At 36.3% G+C, this 16,955-nt stretch overlaps 1 protein-coding gene across 5 annotated transcripts in view; it reads right to left on the minus strand.

Moving 5' to 3' along the window:
• Window positions 1-640: 640 nt before the first annotated feature.
• The window catches only part of ITCH (itchy E3 ubiquitin protein ligase), a 94,858-nt gene continuing 78,543 nt past the window's right edge, over window positions 641-16,955 (minus strand). For all 5 annotated transcript variants that reach the window (XM_087818784.1, XM_087818787.1, XM_087818783.1 and 2 more), the window contains 8 exons: window positions 16,464-16,623; window positions 16,068-16,201; window positions 15,604-15,744; window positions 10,151-10,271; window positions 9,626-9,730; window positions 6,678-6,774; window positions 4,908-4,980; window positions 641-2,910 (listed from right to left, as the gene is read on the minus strand). In XM_087818784.1, coding sequence (XP_087674910.1) covers window positions 2,811-2,910; window positions 4,908-4,980; window positions 6,678-6,774; window positions 9,626-9,730; window positions 10,151-10,271; window positions 15,604-15,744; window positions 16,068-16,201; window positions 16,464-16,623 — 931 coding nt within the window. In that variant the 3' untranslated portion in view covers window positions 641-2,810. The remainder of the gene's footprint in view (window positions 2,911-4,907; window positions 4,981-6,677; window positions 6,775-9,625; window positions 9,731-10,150; window positions 10,272-15,603; window positions 15,745-16,067; window positions 16,202-16,463; window positions 16,624-16,955) is intronic.

Raw genomic sequence — 16,955 nt, forward strand, 5'->3', positions numbered from 1 at the left:
GTATTAGGAAATCTCACTTCTCTCAGCCTCTTCCCCCCTGGTTCTGTATTTTTATTTTTACATTTTTAGTCCTCACCGAGGATATGTTTTTGATTTTGAGAGAGAAGGGAGAAAGGGAGAAACACTGAATGGCTGCCTTCCTTCCGCATGCACCCCGACTGGAGATTGAACCCGCAACCCAGGATTTGTGCCCTGACCGGGAACTGATACCCTTTGGTGTATCGGACAGCGCTCCAACGGAGCCACCCAGCCAGGGCCACTGGTTGTGTTTTAAACAAGAGCTTGACCACCTCCTTTCCCAATAAGAAAAGGTCTACCGAAGCCAGTGAGCAGTACAGCTTATTGAGAACAGTCAGTCTGGGGAGCTAGCTGGTGGTTCTCTACTTGGCACCCACGCCTGGGGTCCTGACCTGGATCATCTGTAGTTGGCTCAGAAAAGCAGATGTCTTCATCTTGGTTCTCTTCACAATAGACGCCAAATCCAATCTCACCTTGTTGGATCTTTCTCGGTTTTTTTCCTACCCACTCCAGTACAGACCTGCTGTAACCTGGTCACTTACAAAAGCAGTCAGAAATCTGTAAGATCTCTTTTTTCCTGCAGGAAGGGAAAACCTTTTTACTCAAGACTAACAGAAGAATGTGCAAATGAAAGACCAAAAAATTTTAATTATGAACAGTCTTACATGTTTTAAGGAAATGCAAGTGAAGCAGCCCCTTGAGGGGCCTTTATAAGAGCACTTGACTCCCCGTGATATTTGTAGAGTTACCTGAGTATTTGAAATTACAGTTCAAGGGAAAAAGAAGGAATGCCAATACAGTAATATATAATCCAGTGCTGCTATTCCATTTTTAGTTAATGAAAGCATAGCATCTATACAAATAATTTTGTAAATAGCCCTAAAAGGAAAACAAAAAAGTGAGGGGGCTGGAGATACCAACAATATTAAATAGAAGTAGTTAACCTTAAGGAGTATACAAGGATGGAGTTACATCCAAACCAAGGAGGGACATAAATATAGAGAAGTCTATTCCATGAGTCATCCCTGATAGCATTTCAGATTATTAACAGGATAAACAAAAAGTGGCAGAGTGGGCTGACTGAAATAGCTCACTTAGCAATGAGAGACCTTTGTGGGCAGGTGAGTCATTTCACTTAAATTTCTGGTGAACTGACATTAGTATGTCAATCTCCTGGTGAAGAATTAGTACCTTAATCTTAAATAGAGTTATTGTAAGTCTTATAAAATTAGATTCTTCTGCACAATATAAGATCGTAAAAGACAGAGTAGGAATTCATTATTATGAGTGGCTGGATCAGTTTTAAAGCACTCTTATCTGACGAAACAAGTGAGGTCCTTTCCTACTGACCCAGGCTGTGAAATGCTGCTTTCCCCAACCTCCCAAAAGAGCAGAAGAATAAGGCAATTGCTCATTTTACTTTGTTTTTATTTCAACATAACATGCAGTAAAAAAAAAAAAAAATTAACAGAATTTATTAGCATTTACAATGCTTACAAAGAAAAAGGACTCCAAAAGCAATTTAGTTCAGATTTAAGAAATTGCTCTAATTAAACACTTACAATAAATCTATTTCCAAATGTTCAGTTTGGATCAAAATTTAAGATAGCATTTGGTAGATATTTATGTCTGCTGTCTATTTGCAGTATTTTTTATAAAACCTCTGATTCTTGGGATATCCAGCCCCCATTTTCCTAACACAGCAGGGAAGACATATACATGTGGCCACTTAAATTAAAGGAAGAAATGGAGTAAGGGAGATCCCAGGCTGCAAAAATATATACAAGCATTTACCTTTTCCAGAACTAAATGTTTTTTCCATAAAAATATTAAATAGCCAAGCCCTATAGAACTAGGGCCGGGGCTACTTAAAATATAACTATTCTGTATTTTAAAAATATAGGGCAGAAAGCCTTTTGGGTGATATTTATACATTTTCACACAATATTTCTAGGTCCCTAAATGAATCATCAAGCATTATGTAGAATCAGAAAAGTCTACTTTCTTACATTATCTCTTAATTTAATTTCATAAATCTCTAGTAAATATTGCAGGTAACTACATTTCAATATGAGAATTCACCTCTATAGGAAGTCTTTATAGAAGGCTTAATTTCCATAGCCATATATTACCAAAGTTCAGACTTATATAATGAATGGGTAGTTGGCAGACATTCGCTCTGTAAGACAAAGCAATAGCATTTTTTCCCCCTACCAACAAAAAGGCAGAGTGTCTCGGCTTTGGGGGAAAAAACTAGGGCTTTTAGAGATCATACTACATATATTTCCTGGAGCATGTGGAATTAAAAACAAAATAAATGTAGGGTTGGGGAGAGCCTAATCTCCCTCTTCATAATGACAATTTCTGGATGAGGCAATCCTTTCACTCACATAAAGTCTGCTTTAGGATGGCAGTGTTTTAGAGTACATGAGTTTAAAATGTTTTTGTTACTTGTTCTAGGATGTAGAAGGAAGACTGAGACTTCTGATACACATACACATAATTAAGGAAACAACCTAGTGGAATAAGACAAGTCAGATCTCATTGCTGTGTTAAATCTCATGTTAAGTAAGGTTTTGACTAGTCACTTGCAGATCTGATTTCTGAAAACAAGTAAAATCCAGAATCACTGGTAGATAAATCTCAATGATAACATTAATTTACTTACACTCAGAGAACTCCCTAAACAGTCCCAGTCCCATTTTACAACAAGATGTGCAACAGGCAGAGGAGGGAAAAGGACAAGCACTGCACGTAAGTTCTCGTCCTTCGGTGGTGCGAGCTCCCAGGAGTTACTCTTGTCCAAATCCTTCTGTTTCTTCAATCGCAAACAGCAGCTTTTCCTTTAGTTGCTCATAGCTCTTATAGGGTGGCAGGTCCAGGCGGTTAAAACTAAAAGTAAGAAGTTTTAGTCTGAGAAAAGGAGCTATACAAAGAATCATATGCGCAGTGCGGTGCATAACAGCACTGGTTTTCAAAGTCAGGCGAAACTGGCTGAGTCCTAGCTCTATCCCTGGGCCTTTGAACAAGCGCTATTGCCTTTTTGAGTCTCGGTTTCCTCTTTGGTAAAACAGGAATGACAGCATTTACCTCTCAGGGTAGAGGGAAGAAACAAACATGTTATAGTACAGGTCTGGTGCTCAGCAGGTACTTAGTAAAATGTTAGTAGTCCTCTCATGCTCCCCCATCCACCCTAATCTAGATGAGTGGTCAGCAAACTTCTTCTGTAAAGGGCTAGACAGTAAATATTTTAGGCTTTGTAGACCATAGGTCTATTATCAAAAGGTTTTAAGTATACCACTTTAAGAGTAAGAAATAATTTTCTGCTCTAATATCTAATATTCTCCTACTGAATGATTGTCTTTTTCGTAGCTGTGTGTTTTTAAAAGCATCTTCTAATTTTGGGCCATATTATTAATATCACTTTCACTAGGTAACAGGCAGTGAATCTGCCCTAAAGCCTTGGCCCTCTGCCACATTTTTAGTACAAGGCCTAGGCAAATGTTTGGTAACAGAAGAAATAATACTATCCATAAAGGAAAAATAAATTTATAGTTATTACTTCTGTTAGTTCTTGCAAATGGAAACATGGAATTTGATAACGTAATGAGGCTGGTTCTCATGTATAACTGAGGTAAGCTGTTCACAGCAGTGTAATGACACAGTATGTTCTAGGTTTTAAAAAAGCAAGGGACAAGAAGTCAAATCAAAACGTGTACAAGGTAAATATACAAAAATCGTATTTCTCTACACTAGCAATGAAGAATCTGAAATGAATTAGAAAACTCCATTTATAATAGCTTCAAAAAGGATAAAATACTTCAGAAATTTAACAGAAGAAATGCAAAGCTTGTATAATGGAAAACTATAAAACATCGTTGAAATAAATTAAAAAGACCCAAATAAATGGAAAGACATCCCATGTGCACTGATAGGAAGACAAAACACTGTTAAGATGGCAATATTCCCTCAAACTCATCTACAAATTCAAAGTCATTTGTATCAAAATTCCAACTAACCTCTTTGCTGAAATGGACAAGTTGATCCTAAAAAATCACATGAAAAGTCAAAGGACCCAGAATAGCCAAAACAATCTTGAAAACGTTAGAAGATGCACACGCCCTAAGTTCAAAACTTACTACAACGCTACGGTAATCAAGACAATGTGGTATCATCATTCAGGATATATATATATATATCTCTCTCAATGGAATAGAATTGAGAATACAGAAATAAGCCAGTATATTTACCATCAATTGATTTTCAACAAATGGGCCAAGTTGTTATTTTTTAAAAATCACATGTATATAAGGAACAAACAATAAAACAGTCAGAAAGGGGAAATGGGGAAAATAAAAGAATATCCTTCAAGTCCATATATGACCAAAGAAATGTCTCACAAAATAAAGTTCAAATATTGCTGAGCTTTAGGTCGAATTCCAACAGTTGCTTTTCAGTTTTGTACATTTTTGGAAATGCGGTTAAACTACATTTATGAGAAATACTACTTCTGTTCACCATGTTAGAAAGCAGTTCTCCCAACAGCTATCTAGAATTCAGTTCTTCGTGTGCCTTCAGAGGAAAGTTATAAGTTTTCTAACTATCACATTTTAAAAAACAACTCGAGTGGGAAAAAGGATTGACTGCAAATGGGCAAACTGTTTTAAGGTGATGAAAATATGTTAAAAGTGGATTGTAGTGATGGTTACTACTTTGTAAATCTACTAAATATCATTGAATTAAAATGCGTTTTATAGTAAATTATGTCCCAATAAAGCTGTTAAAAATAATTCAATACAATGGGGAAAATATTTCATTTCTAATAGGCTTTAATATCTATAGAACAACTGGAAAAAGCTATTTTCTCTACTCTTTCTGATTTTACTTACCAAGTATGACTTCTGGGTAACCAATTTTCTTTTCCAACTTTTTCAATGCAGAATTTTTGAGGCCCATTGCTCCCTAAAACATAGTGAAATCATCAACAGTTTGATAATGCAATGGTTCTAAAATTGTGATTTCCCAATACAGCAGCATCAGATTAGCACCACCAGGGAACTTGTTAGAATCACAAAACTACAGGCCCTATCCCAAGCCTACTGAATTGAATAAAAAACTCTGGGGGAGAGGCTCAGAAATATGTTTTAACAAGCTTTCTGATGATTTTGATAAGTTGTGGAAGTTTGACAACCATTTTGCTAATGTATGCCTAACAGGAGAAAATGCGGTTTTATTTAGCATTCTTTAGTCAGAATAACAATGTTATAATTAATAATACTTCACATAATAAAACACATAAAGAGCGTAATTTTAGTTTTAAACACAATATACACAATGGGTATGAATATTTTCTACTTGGTTGTCTGGCAGTCACCTTAAATTCAGCAGATTCTAATCAACCCATTATCCTCTCCCAACACCTCCAAACCATGTTCTTTACATGTCAGAACTTCCTCATTTCTCCGTGTTTCATAATATACTACCTTTAACTTTCTTCCTTCTTATCTCATCTTTTAATCAAGTACTGGTTCTACCTTTGAAACTTGTTTAGTGTCTATCCCCTCTTTTCCATCTCTACTTTCATCTCCTAAGATCAGTTTCTCATCATTGTTCCAATAATTTCTTCCTATTTCCAGGCTCTCCCTCTTTTTTTTTTTTTTTTTAAGAATAGTTTATTGATATTTAGAGAGAGGAAGGGAGAGGGAGAGAGAAAAACACTGATGCAAGAGCACAACATCGATGCGGTGCCTCCCCCACAGCTCCTACTGGGGACTGAGCCTGCAACCTGAGCATGTGCCCTTGCCAGGGAATCGAACCGGCAACCTCCATGTACACAGGACAAGGCCAACCAACTGAGCAACACCAGCCAGGACCCTCCTCTCTTTTAATGCATGCTATGTGCCTTGCCATCAAATCTTCCTAAAATGCAGCTTCAACAAGTTTTCCTTTCTTCAAAAAGTTTCCATAGCTTCCAATACCCTCAGAGTAATGTCCAAATTCTTTTGGTTTGGCTCTTAAAGACTTTTAAACTCATTCCTCACTATATCCAAAATTGCCTAGTTCTTTTAACTGTGACTCTGCTTCAGATGAAGCAGGCTTAGGGACCACAACCTCTTCTACCCTCCTATGGTGCTTGATGTAATACTGGTGTTAAAGGAAGACTTGAATTTATTTTATTATTTAATTGTAAAATAAGTATTCTTATGGTCATTCATTTCAAAACAACGCACTTTAATCATTGACGAGTATATGATAAGCACTGTGCTAGGCGCCAGAAATAAGATGATGAAGATACGCATCTGTATCTTAAGGAGCTCCAGATATGACAGGGAAGGGTGGTAAACACATCATTAAAATACAGTATAATACAGCCAATAGTGCCTGGCTCATAGGAGACAAAAATGTTTGCCAACTGACTGAATGAACAAACAGATTTACAGATAGAAGACTGCTATCCTGCGTTAAAATGTGGGGTCTAGTTTAAAGATTTAAAATTTCTGGAGATGAGTACAAAGTAATTGAAAAGTTTAGACAAATCCAGGTTAACTATGACTATTTAAGAAAATGGCTACACCTATCTTTGTTATTTCTGTTACATTGGTGTAACAGCAGTGTAACAAACAATTTTCTCTATAGGAAAAGTAATCTTATATACATACCCATGAGGTCAGCAAAGCCTCCAACTGGTAATCGGCAGGTTCCAGTAACAAACTGTAGAAGTCTCATTCTCTTCTCATTATCAATTTCTTTAACAAACTGTTAAAAGCACATTTAAAGAGATATATAGGTCATATGTTATGTTTAGCATACTAAACAAGAGAAACAATCATTTCAAATCTTAGATGAACTCCCAGAGTTAGGTGCACGAGATAGTGATGACCACTGTGGATGGAGGAGCTTCTCCATGTTGGTCAAAGCCCCACCCACCTCCCCTATGTAAATCTTAGGACCACATCCTTATGGGGAAATAGAAAAAGAGGGTGCCCTGGGCCCAAGAGCTCCCTACTCATGCAGTCTCAAGATCAGTTCTAGGGCAGCACCTCCTTCCCCCACCCCAGATCTGCCTGTCCTATAGGATATTCATTACATAGGACACAGAGCTTGAGGAAGTATAGAATTTTGATTTTATGAACAAATGAAATCAAACTCATTTCAGAATTCTGATCCAGATATACCCTAATAACCTCCTTTTCTCAATGTTCTTTAGATTTTAAGGAACAGCTAAGCGTTGCCAGAATTATATGCCTTTTAACTCCTATATAATAACTCTGACTCAAAACATTGGGTTTCTTGAGGATGCTTTCTAGCTTGTAGCACAAATATTTTTTTGGTAAAGAATAATTTTTATCTGCCCTGGCCGGTATAGCTCAGTTGGTTGAGCACTATCCTGTACTCCAAAAAGTCGCCAGTTCAATTCCCTGCCAGGGCACATATCCAGGGTGTGGACTGGATCCCTGGTCAAGGCGAGTGGGGAGGCCACCAGTTGATGTTTCTGTCTCACATAGATAGTTGTTGTTTTTTTTCTCTCTCTCTCTCCCCCTCCACCAAAGTCAATCAAAAACTTTTTTTTAACGGATAATTTTTCTCCTACTGTACTGCTATCAAATATTTTTAAAATGCTAATCCTATTTGTTACAGAAGCTCAGTTTATCTGAGTTTCTTATAACTTTAACTGAATAGCAGAAACTTAAAAACATTTTTTTTAATTTTTAAATTAAGTTTTGTATGGATTTTAGAGAGAGGAAGGGGGAGTTCAGAGAGAGAGAAACATTGATGTGAGAAAGAAATACTGATTGGCCACCTTCTGTATGTGCCCCAATGGGGATAGAACCCCACAACCTGGGGATATGCCCTGACTGGAAATCGAACCCACCACCTTTGAGTGTACAGGAAAGCACTTCAACCAACTGAGCCACACTGGCCAGGGCTAAAAAAAAATTTTTATTGTGGTACAATATACATAACATATTTACCATTTTAAGTACACATTTCAATGGAATTAGTACATTATTAACTTTGTTGTGTAACTATCACAAATATTTCCAGAACTTTTTTTTATCATCCCAAACAAAAACTCTGAATGCCTTAAACTTATCCCCCCAGTGCCCCACCTCCCCTTTCCCCAGCCCGTGGTAACTTCTATTCTATTCTGTTTCTGACTTTGCCTATTCTAGGTACCTCATATAAATGAAACCATACAGTATTTGTCCTTTTTTTGTCTGGCTTATTTCACTTAACATAATATACTCTAGGTTTAGCCATGATGCTGTAGCCTATGTCAGAACTTCCTTTTTTTTTTTAAGGCTGGATAATATTCCTTTATATGTATATACATTTTGTTTATCCACTCATCTATTGATGGACACTTAGGTTGCTTCCACCTTTTAGCTATTGTGAATAATGCTGTTATGAACATAGGTATATAGGTATATGAGTCCTTGCTTTCAATTCTTTTGGGTATACCTAGGAGTAGAACTGCCAGATCATATGTTAATTCTTTTTTAAAAATCCTCAACCTAGGATATGTCCATCGATTTTAGAGAGAGAGGAAGAAAGGGAGAGGAAGAGAAAGAAGAGAGGGAGGGGGAAAGAGAGGGAGGGAAAGAAGGGAGGGATATAAGAGAAATTGATTGGTTGCCTCCCATATGCACCCCAACCTGAGATTGAACCTGCAACGTAGGTATGTGCCCTGATCAGGTATCGAACCCACCACCTTTCGGTATATAGGAAAAGACTCTAACCAACTGAGCAACACCAGCCAGGGCTGAATCATATGTTAATTCTATGTTTAACTTTTTGAGAAACCACCTAACTGTTTTCCAAAGTGGTGCACAATTTTACATTCCCAGCAGCAATGCAGGAGAGTTCTAATTTCTCCACATCTGCACCAAGGATGATTATTTTTTCTCTTTGATAGCAGCCACCCTAATAGGTATGAAATGGTATCTCACTGTGATTTTGATTTGCACTTCCCTAATCAGTAATGTTGAAAATCTTTTCATGTGGTATAGCAGACATTTTTTGGAGAGACACCATTATGATTCCAAACCAAGTCTCTTTTTAATCCTCATCTGAGGATATTTTTTCCATTGCTTTCAGAGTGAGGGGCATTGATGTGAGAGATACACATCGACTGGTGCCTCCCGCATGTCCCCAGCCAGGGCGGGGGACTGAGCCTGCAACAGAGGTACATGCCCTTGGCCGGAATTGAACCCTGGATCCTTCACTCTATGAACTGATGCTCTAACCACTAATCCAAACTGGCTAGGGCACCAAGCCTCTTTCTTAGGTTTTGCCTTCTGAACATTATGTAATTCTTAATGAGGTATGAATGACAAAAACCATACTTTAGACAGTTCTATAAAATTCTAAAGCGTCTTATCATCTGGAGTTATACTCCGGGCAAAGGTGCAAGGTGTGTGTAACTTACTGGGCAACAGTCTTAAAGGGATGCTGCTATAATCTATATTCATTTATTATAACGCATAGGATGGAATGAGGGGCCTGAACATACTAGTACAGTTTGTTCTGTAACTTATTTTCATATATGGTAAAAACATTTCTAAAAAATTATGGTATTTGTCAATAGAAATAAATGGAAACAAACCTGCCAAAACCACATGATTTGTTTGCTTGTCCTAGTATAATGACGGTAGATGGTGTGTCTTTGCCAGTCATTCAAATCAATCTCTTGCATTCCACATAAAAGGACCTTTAGGGATGAAAAAGAAATGATTTCTGTAGGTAACTGTATAACCTATATAAGCTAGACATAGATAAGAAAGGACTAATATTAAACAACTTTCAAAAAACAAATTAATCAAGAGGTTTTGGCTTGTAAACTGTGAATCAATAATTGTATCTACAATACTCCTAAAGGTTGAGCTTCCAATGTGTATTATCGACATAGATTCAGGTAAGTCATTCATTGTAGAGAGGTTCTGATAGTAATACTTTTTTTTAGTAATACTTTTATAAATTATGGACCTTTTAAACCACAGGGGTGGTTTAAAACATCCTTCCTGCATAAAAAATACTATTGCCACTGGACAGATAGGAAAGTGAGTTGAAAGCAGACAACTGGAGCATAATTTATCAGCATGCTGCAGAGGGAAAAAGAAAAGCTCATTACCTCTAACTCCTTTGCATCAAAGTATTGCAAATACTGCTGGGGAAGAATTTCATTAAAACCCTCAAAGAAAGCTTGTGTCTGTTCTTCAACACCTCGAGACAACCTCCATTCAGCTACCATTCTGGTAAATAAATATGAAAAAAGCTATCAGGAAGTTTAAATGTTACATTTAGATTCTGAGTACAAAAATAATTTTTAAAAACATCACTATTATGAAAACCTTCATACATAAAATGTAATGAACCCTATATATATAGATATCCCAGCTTTAATACAATGCCAATGTTATTTCATTATGCCCCTACCCATACTCCAGATATAATTTCATTTCAAACATACATATTTTAGTATCTATCTCTACAAGATGAGGTCTCTTTTTAAAAAACATAACAACAATTCTATTATCATACAAAAAGTAAATATTATATATATTCGGTACTTAAATTCTACTGATTGATTCAAATTATTTATTTATTTTAAATATATCTTTACTGATTTCAGAGAGAGGAAGGGAGAGGGAGAGAGAGAGATAGAAATATCAGTGATGAGAGAGTCATTGATCAGCTGCAGCCCGCAACCTGGGCATGTGCCCTGACCGGGAATCGAACCCCAATCTCCTGGATCCTAGGTCAATGCTCAACCGCTGAGCCACGCCCAGCTGGGCTCAAATTTTAACATATTGCTTGAATCAGAATCTAAAGAAAGTTTATACATTGCCGCCCAGCCGGGTGTGGCTCAGTGGTTGAGCGTCAACCTAGGATCCAGGCGACCGGGGTTCGATTCCCGGTCAGGGCACATGCCCAGGTTGTGGGCTGCAGCCGATCAATGACTCTCAAATCACTGATGTTTCTATCTCCCTCTCTCCCTCTCCTTTCCTCTCTCTGAAATCAATAAAGATATATTTTAAAAAAAAAAAAAGTTTATACATTGCAAAAACCTCAAGTTTCTTTTAAATTATAAGTTTTCCTTTGGAATTTTTTAAATGAAAATTATTATTTTTTTAAATTTTTTAACTGATTTTAGAGAGAGGAAGGGTTAGGGATAGAGAGCTGGAAACATCAATGAGGAGAAACTTCAATTGGCTGCCTCCTCTACATCCCCTCCTGGGGAACATGGGCATGTGCCCTGACTGAGAATCAAACCAGTGACCTCTTGGTTCATGGGTCGATGCTCAACCACTGAGCAACACTGGCCGGGCTTGAATGAAAATTATTTTTAATAAAAACTCTTCTCTACTAAATATTCTAGATTAAAACCTCAACTTTCTTCTCGTCTTCACCTCTGTGGTTACACAGCTAAGGCATAAAGTTAAAAATCACAACAAAAACAGTTTTCTTTCCCATTTTATTACAGAATATTTACTTTTAAAAGAATTTAATGAGCAAACAAATGCATATTTTAGGCATCTGATTACTTAATGACAAGTTAAGGCAACTAGAGTCTGAAAGTTTCCTGAAAACTGAAATTTTAGAAAATGGGAGTGTAGGTTGTATGAGACTAATATTCCTGGTAATTACAACTATAAACTCTGGGAAAATTATTTTAAAAATGTTTGACGGCATCAGAAGGAAACCAAAGGCAGGCATATTAGTGGGGAAGGAGGTTCCCACACTGGACCAGTTCCACATTTAATAGGCTTTTCCCTGAGGGCACTTCATGGTTTACACAGAGCACAGAGAACAGTCTTATTGGGCTGAGGTAACATGAAGTTGGGAGCTTGAAGCTGCCAAAGCTGCTACGGGAAAATCTCAGAAAAGAAGACAAAGAGGAAGTTCCCAAGTCTGCACAGAAGAAATGTACTTTAAATCCTTAGCTGACTCCTAAATATACACATATAGAATGATGAGACTTCAAGGAACCCCATGCACAGCAACAACTAGTAAGCCAAAGATCCAAGCAGAAATTTCAGCAGATGCTTGATGCCAGAGAGACAGAGTTTAAGCACTCATATATCACAAAGGTAAACACCTTGGGTCCACCATTGTAAGGAATAAGAACCATATTCTAGGAATAATGATTATGTTTTAGGACTAAAGGCAAAATGGAAATAGACCAGATCTGCCTTTAATTTAACTGACTGTCAAAACAAAACTCAGTGTTCTTCAGAGGAAGAAAAACAATCCAGAGTCTCTACTAAGTGTCATTCACAATAAAAAAATGATTCCAGCCCTAGCCGGTTTGTCTCAGTGGTTAGTGTTGGCCCTTGGACTGAAGGGTCCTGGGTTCAGTTCCAACCAAGGGCACGTACCTCAGTTGCAAGCTCTATCCCCAGCCTGGTCTGGGTGTGTGCAGGAGGCAACCAATCTATGTCTCTCTCTACATTGATGTTTCTCCTCACCCCCACTCTCTCTGAAAAGCAATGGGAAAAATATCCCGAGGAGAGGATTTTAAAAACAACAACTGTTAAAGATGTATTAAAAGAATTTATAGAACAAGATGGACAGCCCAGCCAGGCGTGGCTCAGTTGGTTGAGCATCCACCTATGATCCAGGAGACCGTGCAGTTCCATTCCTGGTCAGGGCAAACGCCTGTGTTGTGGACTCGATCCCCAGAAGGGGACCTGCAGGAGGCAGCTGACCAATGATGTTCTCATCATTGATGTTTCTATCTCTCTATCCCTCTCCCTTCCTCTTTATGAAATCAATAAAGATATATTAAAAAAAAAGAACATGATGGCCAAAATGAGTAAAGGGATGGAGATTCTCAGCAGAGAAACACTTTTTTTAAAAAAAATTGCTCTTAGAGAAAGAAAGGGAAGGGGAGAGAGAGAGAAAAACATCTATATGTTGCCTCCTGCATGTGCCCCAACCGTCGATGGAACCCACAACCTGGGTATGTGCCCTGAACGTACTTGAACCCACCACCTTTTGGTGTATGGGATTATGCTCCAAACATCTGAGCCACATTGGCCAGGGCAGCAGAGAAACTCTTAAAAGAACCAAATGGAAATTACAGAACATCTGAAACAAAGATTTCACTGAATGTGTTTAAGAGAAGTAAATTCAAAAGCAGATCAATCAAAATGATCCAAACTGACGGACCGAGAAGATAAAAAATATATACAGCACCTGAGAACCATGATATAAAAGGGATGATATAAAAGGTCGAATATATATATAACTGAGATCTCTGAGTTATGCAGAGAGGGAATCAAGTAAAAGGAACATCAATAGAGATAAAGCCTCAAAATATTCCACAACTGCTAAAATAAATGGCATCAACTGCACATAGAAGCTCAGAAAGGCCAAGGTGGATAAATATATATATAAGAAATCACAATTACATCAGAGTCAAAATGCTAAAAACCAAAATTAAGGAGAAAATCTTAAAAACATAGAAAAAACACATTTCATTCAGAAAAACAATGGCTCACATCAAAAACAATAGAAGTCAACAGTAAAATGACATTATTGGAAGTGCTTAAAATAGGGGGAAAACCCTAAAAACCTAGAATTCTAAATCTAGTGAAAACACACTTCAAAACTGAAGGTGACATAAACATGTTTTCAGATAAAATCTGGGAGAATTTATTGCCAACAGGTACACACTAAGATAAATGGAAAAGAAAGTTCTTAATGCTGAAAGAAAATTATGCCATATGGAAAAATAGATCTGTGGGGGAAAAATGAAGAGAACCAGAAATGGTAATGTGAGCAAATATAAAAAACTAATTTTTCTTAATTTCCTTAAAAATCTATTGATTGCATAAAGCAAGACTAATAAGGTATTATGGGTTTATAATGTAAAAAATAAAATATGACAACAAAAAGCACAAATGGCTATAGTGAGATACATGTAATTATACTATAATGAGCCTCTTACATTGTGTAAGTGGTAGTGTGATATTATGTTATATTATTAAATATAATATTAATGTTAATAGGATATTAATTAAAAGTGGTAAGTTAGAGTCATATAATAATCATTAGAGCACTCACTAAAAAAATCAGAGTTGTAGTTAACCAACAGAAGAGATAAAAAAAGAAAAAAATTACTCTATTAATTCAAAGAAGGTAGAAAAGGAGGAACAAAGAAAACTGGGGAAAATAAGAAACAAACAGCAAGGTGGCAGACTTAAGTCCAATCATCAGTAATAAAATTAAATGTAAATGTACTAAACAGTGCAATTAAAAAGTAAAGATCATCAAACTGGATAAAAATAGCAAGACCCAGGAACATGCTGCTGCTAAGAAACATATTTTAAATACAAAGACACAGGATTGAAAGAATGGAGGAAGATATACCATTCAAATACTAATTATAATATAAGAAGGCTAGAATGAATATATTAATATTTACAAAGTAGAAAAGCAGGCAAGATACCCAGAAATTAGAACTCAAGAAGCACGTATGTGAAGTCTAACCCTGATCTGGTGTCAAGCATATGTCAATGAACAAGACTAAAAGTATGAACCAATGCAAAGCATAACAGAGGATATACTATAAACTATCACTTCACTTATGAATTTCACCAATCCTACGGTCCCCCTTGAAAAGTATCTGCATATAAACTTGAGATGCTTCTCAATAACATGTTAATAACACAAGATCAGTTCTCATAGTGATTACAGACTTGGTATTTAAAAGAGTGATCTAGCACTACTTCTACCATTAAAATTCCCACTTTAGGAGAAAAAGTAAGTTTCATATAACCAAAATTCTTTTCTATCACTTCATAAATCTTCAAAATTCTGGTTAAATTGTATATATACCAGACAGGGGGTATAAAGCCCACTAACACCCACTACACTAATTCTTCGTAAGGTTTCATTTGAATTACCTGCAGGATAGTCACTCTACCTTGCTACCTCCACAAAAATTTGTCCAACCTCTCTCTCATTGTTTTGTTGCCAGATTTTTTGAAGACAAAATTTAGACTGTCTACTGAATTTAGTCCTAATTTCTTATAATCTGGCTTCTAATCAACCACCTGGCTAACTGTTCTAAGTATTCGTTTAAGGGTTATCATAATTTATTAGCCCCCACATCTTGTAAAGATTCATTTTCTTTGGCTTCTGAAATGCAGGACATGGTAGAAAGGGGTATCAACGCTGAGCTGCCTGATGGTACCTCACACACATGGATACTCTTCCCTGGTACTATCTGTGATTTGTGCTTTCCAGCTTCCATCTCTCCACTCATTAACTTCTGCTCTTGTTTCTACACAACTGAAAGGCTCAACTGAAATATCATCAGCTACTTGCTCCATGATTACAACCAGATGAAATGATGTCTCCCTCTTTTGACTTCCCATAGCATTTTCCTTGTTCCTCTCTCAACACTTGTAAGGTATAAAAAGTGATCATTTGTGTCCTTAATAATATCAGATCAGTTTCATAATGATTAGTAAAAAAGCAAAATTTATTTTTAAAAATATTGTCTACTAATATTTCTAGGCAATTAGTAGTCGAACAGAAAGACTAAACTATGTCAAAAGGAGCCTTCTCTCTCACCTGATATACTCCTCTTTATTTTCTTCTGTTACAAGAATATTGCCACCATTGGGTTTCAAATCATGACTCTTGATTTCACCCAAAATTTCTTTATCGACGGAGAAGTACATTTCCAAACCGCATTCCTCAATATTGTTTTCTCTGTACAAATGAAATTAACATTATTTGTTACACTAATTCAAACATATAAAAAGTTTTTAACTAAAGGACTATAGCCTTAAATAATTATTATTAAACTATAACATCAAAATAACAAGAAAACTAAAAAATTATACTCTAAAGTTATCGTATTGTTGCCAAAGATCTTGGGTGTATTTCTGTAAAATTTATCGTATTAAATAATGAGACAGATTTAATGTGCACCATTTAAATTCAATAAACCAATTACATGCTTAAAATTTAGAAATCAACATAATGAAAGCATACAGACTATATTTTGATAAAATAAATGGAAACAAACTTACTTAACCCAGATGAGAGAATTGTAAAATTCTGGATCAATAGATTCTAAATCCTTGAGTCCAACTGGTTTGTTCAAGATACGCTTGTAGAATGGCAAAGAAAAGCCTGTGTCTATGAATTTCCCATGGAACAGAGCCTATGCAAGAAACAAACAATACCATTTAAGGTAATTTTATGATATTCATTGTATTTCAGAATGTTACACGAATTCTTCGTTTAAAAAGGGCTCCCCTGTTATATGATTTCTTATGGCACATTTCTAGAAAAAGGGCAAATATAACAAACCCAATCTTAGAAATGTCTTAGTGATGAGAAAATTTCAAATGAGAAAGTAAAAAAAACAATGCTTTAGCACTGCTGAATTAGCAAAGTAAACACAGTTCTCTACCTGTACTTACCATGGCAATAAACCTGCCAATAAATCGGAAATATTTCAGGTGATCTGGATTGATGTAAGAGGCGGGGTTTATCTGTAAGCAGTAGTTATCCTTCCCTGCGTATTCAAACAGGCAATACATTGGGTTCAGCACCTCATGTGACAAAAGAAAGAACCATTCCCTGAAATAAGAAGAGAATTTTGGGTGAAATGTCATGTAAGTAACCATGCCAACAAATCAAAGGGTAGTGCTACAGAGTTAGAAATCTATACTTCTCAGCTGGTGATAGTTTCCTAATCTACCATGTTGATTTTACTGCTTTTGTTTAAACTGACATCCATTTTACAGAGATGATTTACACACTGCTTATTATTATATTTCAAAGAATCCAAGACACCATCAACTTTAAAGACAACCACTAAAACTTTCTCCAGTTATAATTGTGATATACATCCCAATTTCAGAGATGTTAAAATATAAAAATGTTAGTCTCACAATCAATAAAATACTATA

This window comes from Miniopterus natalensis, chromosome 7 (assembly GCF_054644295.1).
Source record: "Miniopterus natalensis isolate mMinNat1 chromosome 7, mMinNat1.hap1, whole genome shotgun sequence".
NCBI lineage: Eukaryota > Metazoa > Chordata > Mammalia > Chiroptera > Miniopteridae > Miniopterus > Miniopterus natalensis.